Source organism: Helianthus annuus, chromosome 17 (genome assembly GCF_002127325.2).
Source record: "Helianthus annuus cultivar XRQ/B chromosome 17, HanXRQr2.0-SUNRISE, whole genome shotgun sequence".
NCBI lineage: Eukaryota > Viridiplantae > Streptophyta > Magnoliopsida > Asterales > Asteraceae > Helianthus > Helianthus annuus.
Window position 1 is genome coordinate 77,873,376 of NC_035449.2, and position 6,315 is coordinate 77,879,690.

At 46.0% G+C, this 6,315-nt stretch overlaps 1 protein-coding gene across 1 annotated transcript; it reads right to left on the reverse strand.

Moving 5' to 3' along the window:
• Positions 1 to 4,461: 4,461 nt before the first annotated feature.
• LOC110914652 lies at positions 4,462 to 6,054 on the reverse strand. Its single transcript, XM_022159435.1, has one exon. It carries the CDS (start codon positions 6,052 to 6,054, stop codon positions 4,462 to 4,464), a length of 1,593 nt encoding a protein of 530 aa, XP_022015127.1.
• Positions 6,055 to 6,315: the final 261 nt, after the last annotated feature.

Sequence of the window (6,315 nt, forward strand, 5' to 3'; positions counted from 1 at the left end):
TACATACACGTATAAACGTGTACATTTCTTATAAGTTGGTAAAGTAAAAGTATTTCATGTATAATTAACGTGTACAAAAGATGGAATGGAAAAACGATGTTTAAAGGTTGAAAAAAGGAAAAAACGAAAATTGGTGTCGGAAAATGGTCGGAAATTTCCGACGAAAACCTTTATTCTTTTGTTATATAATCATGTGGGGGTATATGTGTGTACGTAAATGTATATGCTTGTGTCTATATGTATGTATGTATGTATATATATATATATATGTATAAGTATGTCTTTATCCAAGTGTACACACACGCATACATACACACATACATATATATACATGTCGAATTCCCAACTCCCGGCTGACGTTAGGTGGATCTTCTTTGACGTCAAGAGTCTTTATCTTCGCTACTACAAAAGAACAAACCGTTAGCCTCACCACGGAGGGCCCCGGAGGGGGGATCCGTGACCAAGCTCCGGCGTGAGAGTAAGTAAACTTGGCGGAAGAGTTGAGGAGCTTACCCCGATGAGTATGATCATCGGGATGTTTCCTCTAAGGTGTGAATCTAATAAATGTGATACTTGTAATAAATATGTGGGAATAATGGTCGGAATTTAGTGTGAGAGTAGTAAATGAGATACCTGGATCCTCCTTGATCATCCCTTTTGCACCCTTATATAACCACCAAGCCTTAATCTTAACGTGAGATATTTTTACGAGATAATCCAATGGGTTCTGATGGTCTTTGGGGGGCTCAGACACGTGTCTGACCCCCAACGGTGAGATCATAGTCTCATTTAATGTTTCCGGCGAAAGGGTACAGTTCCAGCAAAAAATCCTCTGTTAATCAAGCATTAAATGTTGCCTGTCTTCTCCGGTCCTTTTTCCCGCTCATAACGGTAATCTTAGTGGGCAAGGCAGACTTATTGTTGGGCTTTTCCTGTTGGGCTTGCGTGATGATAGCCCAAAGCGGGTAAATGGGGCTTCCTATTGGCCCGTTGTCAAGTCATCTTTAGTCCCTGGTTCTGAGACCCAAGGCTCATGATCAGGGGCTGGATCATAACCGTTCAGAGGTGTTTTTCCTTCTCGTGGGCCCACTCCTGGTCAGTTGTAATTAACCGTCCCCACTAGCCATCATACCGCCAGATACCTATAGCGGGAGTTAACCCCTCAGCGGCACGTGCCTTTTTTTTGAATTTTGACGAGACTGATGATGGGACAGTTACCTGCATGTCAGTTATCCCCCTTTAAATACCCTGTACCCTTTCAGATTTTCTTATTCAAACTTTCCGGGTGCAGCTATTTCCGGTGAACCTTCCATTCCTTTATTCTGCATGTTTTACAAGTTGATCTCTGACGGAGACTGGTTTACCTTTGCCAAGAGACAGAACAATGTGTCAAAACCTTGTTATTCCTTCATGCCGACTTCCACTTATCCGAAGGATTGGAAAAGCAGGTTCATTTTCATCTCTGCTGCTATGATGTCAGAATCCCCTTTGCCTAGGGATGTTGATACCCCTATCGAAGATGTTGTTCCTACCTTATCGGCAAATGAGACCGTTTAGTTGAAACGCATGCATGAGCATCCTACCAGGGCTTTCACTTTTTCCGAAGGTATTTTGGCCATGGGGGGGTTGAGCCCCTCCTATCCTGTTCGACCCAAGGCTTTCTTTGGTAAAAAAGGTATCTTTCCGTCTCACATCTGCATTTGTTTGTTTTTATCTCTTTGTTTCTGTGTAGTCATCTTTAGTGCCTTTCTTTTGCAGAGTTGACTTTGTGGAGGTTACTTCAGGGAGATTCCAAGGATGTGCAGTTTGTGATTGATGGTGAAGTTGTACCGGGTCTGAGCCGGAGTGGGGCAGTGTCAGTTGCCGGGGGATCTGCCTAGGCTGGGGGTTCTACCGCCGTGGGTGGCGATGAGGGAAATCCTTCTGATGAGGAGGAAAGTTCCCCTGACCTTCCCCCTATTCAACATTCTGTTCGAAGTGATGATGAAGATCTGGAAATTCGCTTGGTTCGTAAGAGAAAATCTGCAAGTCCTCAGCCAGCCCCTGCTCCTCGTAACATCCGACAAAGACTTCGGAGTGCCAATGGTCAGAAGCTTCCTCCTTCGTCGAAGGCTATCTCTGATCTTCCTCCTGCTGGGGTTAAAGGTTCTTTGTCTAAACACCTGAGGTCTTCAAGTCTTGTGAGTGCACCTTTGCTGGTGGGTTTTTTCTTCCTTTCGTTTCATTTTTTTATATCCTTATCTCGTCTTTGATATCCTTTTTCTTACTTTGCAGGGGAGTTCTCAGGATCCCATAGAGATTCCTACTGGTCCCTCTTCTTCCCGTGTTCGGGATAAGGCCTCTGAGGTGGACATAGCCCGTTTTTCCTTAGCTTTTGAGTTTTCGCCTTCTCATGCTACCGGGACTAGTAAACCCACTCTCCTTGAGGGTCCTGTTCATCGGTCCCCTCTTGCTCCTCTGTTTGCCGATGTTATCCCACTTACCTATGTCCCCAAATGGAAGGTGACTAGTTCCTCGGTGATAGGTACTCCTGAAGCTGCTAGGGACTTCTTGAACCATGATGTTCCTCCTTCACATAAATTCGTGAATTCTGCTCTAAGGGACGACCTTTTCGAGGATTAATACAACATGTCCCTTTGTGAGAGCTTCTTTAGGGGTGCTGGTATGTTGCAGAGGATTGATGATCTGAGGAGGACAAATGAAGGGCTCAAGGCTGAGCTTAAGGCTTCCCAATCTGTCGCTGCCGGACTTGGGTGCCGGGTGGTTGAAGCTGAGAGGAAGTTGCAGGAGGAGAAGGTGTACAATCCTTCCTCCTCCCTTCCCCCTCTTTTTTTTATTATTATTATACACTGATCTTATTGTTCAGTGGGCTGGAACCATGCTGGAGAAGAGGGAGCGAGCATGGGAACAGGAGATGGCGGTGCTGGTGGGAGAGAAAGAAGAATTGGCTGCTGAGTTGAAGTATCTGACGGAGGTTGGCTCCGTTTCCCAGGAGCAACTTAACACCATGTATGCGGACTACGAGGTAACCTCTGATGACAATCAGCGGTTAGCAAAGGAGAAGCATTGGCTAATTACTGAAGGTTTCGGAGCTTTCCTTGTTGTTGTTGCTCAGTCAGAGGATTTTAAGAGTGGTTTAGAGGAGATATACAGGGCTTACCGGGATGTTGGCTACCAGGCCGTTCCGAAGGATGGTTATGCTTACTCTGCTCAGGGTCTAGGCAGGAAAGAGACTCCGCTGTACAACTCCAAAGCTAAGAAGAAGTTGTCCAAGTTGGATGAGGAGTTTGGAAGCAAGACCCCTGCCATCCTGAAGAAGATCCTGGAGCATCCCTTAATATCGATTGACGAGTTAAAAGCCCTGTTTTCCTCTGCTGATCCTTCCTCTCCGCCATCCTTGTCTGGGGGTGCCCCCGAATAATTTCTGAACATTTATTTTTCTTCGATATGGTTGTAACTTAACTACTTGCCTTAGGATACTTTTAAACTTTTGGTGTTTGGGGGCCTTTGTGTGGGGGCCCTCCCTGGTGGCTAATCATGTAGTTTATGCTTCTTGTGTTGTTGCACTGTTGTTTGCATGCTTTTTGTTGTGTTTATTGCTTTTGCAGGGGCTTTTGCTTAGGATCAAGACGATGTTTTTCCTATGGACCTTTGGATCATTTTACAAGAAGTCGAGCTTTGGTTGTTTTGGTTGAACTTGTTGTGCTTCGTTGTTTTGTATTTTGGCCAAAGTTTTTTGAGGCTTTTCTTTGTACATTTGTTTTGTAAATGAATAAAACATGATTTCCTTTTGTAGTTTAGCTTACAAGGATACATTGTGTTTGTTGTTTGTTTAGTAAACATGGATTGTCTGTTCGAGGCCAATCACTGGACAAGTTTGTAATGTAAGATTATGTTTTTGGTTTGCTTTTTTGTCCGTTTTCCTTGGGTTAGCTAGACCCTTATTTGCCACACGACCGGGCTTTTGGCATGCTTGAGATGCCTTATACACGTGTGTTTGCCTGTTAAGTAGGTTTTATGGTGTTTCTAGGCACGTCTGCCTAGGTATAATACCCGTTATTTTGTCAAAAGAGGACACGTTGACTGTCCGTTTTTCATTCACTTCTTTGGGATTATACTTCCCAGCGTAAATTGTTACCAAAGATCTGTCCTTGGGGAAACCCCAGATTAGTAGTTAAATGTTACAAAAGTAGCTCTTGGCCATTTTCCCTGGGGGCAGAGCCCTCACATATAATATTTCCTAAGCTGCATGAGATTCCAGGTCCTGGGGACCTCCTTGCCCTTGAGTGTTTCCAATTTGCAACTCCCTTTGCCGTTTGCCCATACGACTCGGTAAGGCCCCTCCCAGTTGGGGCATAGCTTTCCAGTTCTCTCCTGCAGGCTGGCTTCATTTGCTCTTAGGACTAGGTCTCCGGGGACGAGGTTAAGCTTTTTCGTCCTGGCGTTGTAATAGCTTTCCAGCTACCTCTTGTATTTGGCCTCCCTGACTGCTGCTATTTCTCTTCTTTCTTCCAAGAGATTCAAGTTCATCCTGAGGTCTTGCTCATTTTCCTCCTCCCGGAGCCTCATTCGAGCAGTTGGGGATCCTATCTCAGCTGGCATGACAGCTTCTGTCCCGTAGGTTAGGCTGAAAGGAGTCTCTACATTGCAACCTTTAGGAGTGGTCCTGTATGCCCATAACACGAATGGTAGTTCTTCCAGCCATCCTTTTTGTTTTCTCCCGAGTCTTCCCTTCATTCCTTTGATGACACTTTGGTTAGCTCTCTCTACCAATCCAATACTTTGGGCGTGGGTGACGGAGGTGAACACTTGTTGAATGTGCATCTGCTCACACCATGGCTTAAAAGGTCTTCCAGTAAATTGGACGCCATTATCACTCACCAGCTCTTTTAGGACCCCGTATCTGCATATGATGTTGTCTAATACAAACCGCCTCATCTGTTCCCCAGTTATTTTTGCCAACGGCTTCGCCTCGATCCACTTGGTGAAATAATCGATGGCCACTACCACATACTTGACCCCACCTGGACCTTCCGGGAATGGCCCGCTTATGTCGATGGCCCACTTTTGGAAGGGCCATGACGTTGAGACTGGTATCATGGGGTGTTTGTGTCGGTGGGTCATTGGTGCATGTACCTGGCAATTATCACATCTCTTAATCTCCTCGGATGCCGTTTCATACATTCGTGGCCAATAGAACCCCGCGTTCATCGCCTTTGTTACTATCGTCCTTGGCCCCGAATGCATTCCACAAATCCCCTCATGCATTTCCTTGATCACATACTCAGCTTGCTCCATATCAACACATTTCAGGGATGGACCTAGGTATGACCTTCGGTACAACTCCCCATCAATCAACTCATACTGCAGGGCCTTGACCCTTACCTTTCTGGTTGCCCAGTCTCCCTCGGGCAATGTTCCGTCCTTGAGGAACTTTATGACCGGCGTCATCCATGTTTCCTGTTCATTCTCTATTGCGGTTACCTCCTTCGTGTTGAGGGAAGGAGAGGTCAGGACTTCCACTTTGACTTCTCCTGCCAGGTGGTCAAACGCCACCGAGGCCAATTTACTGAGGGCATCAGATTTTCTGTTCCTTCCACGGGGGATGTATTCTAATTTGAAAGTCTTGAATGCCTTGGCTGTTTCCTTTACTTTCGCCACGTACTGAGCCATGATGTTGTCTTTGGCTTCGTACTCTCCTTGGTACTGTTTTACTACCAGTTGTGAATCAATGCTAGCTTCCACATGCCTTCCTTTCATTTTTTGTGCCAGCCTCATTCCTGCCAAGAGGGCCTCATACTCTGCAGTGTTGTTGGTGTTCTCGAAGTCCAGTCTTATTGTGTATGTCAGTTCAATCCCTTCGGGGCTTATCAGTGTGATGCCTGCCCCGCTCCCTTCTTCATTAGAGGCCCCGTCGGTGAGTAACTCCCACACAGCCTCGTCCTCCTTTTCTTTTTCTTCTTTCTCCGAGGCTTCCCATTTTAAAAGTTCCCTCTCTTCATCCTCAGGGACTTCTGCTAAAAAGTCGGCCAGTATCTGCCCCTTCATGGCCATCCTGGGTTTAAACTCCAGATAGTGTTCCCCCAGCTCCACATCCCATTTAGCCAATCGTCCTGACAGCTACGGCCTCCTGAGTACCTTTTGGAGAGGTTGATCAGTCATTAGGACAATCTTGTGCCCTTGGAAGTACCTCCTGAATCTCCGGGATGCGAAAACAAGGGCTAATGCCAGCTTCTCCAGGGGCATGTAGCGTTCCTCGGGGCCTTTAAGTGTTATGCTGATGAAATATATAGGGATCTGCTTCCCTTCCCGTTC

What these genes read in the sequence shown, in the direction of transcription:
- LOC110914652 (XM_022159435.1), bottom strand. Translation starts at nt 6,054, where the DNA reads ATGGCCATGAAGGGGCAGATACTGGCCGACTTTTTAGCAGAAGTCCCT.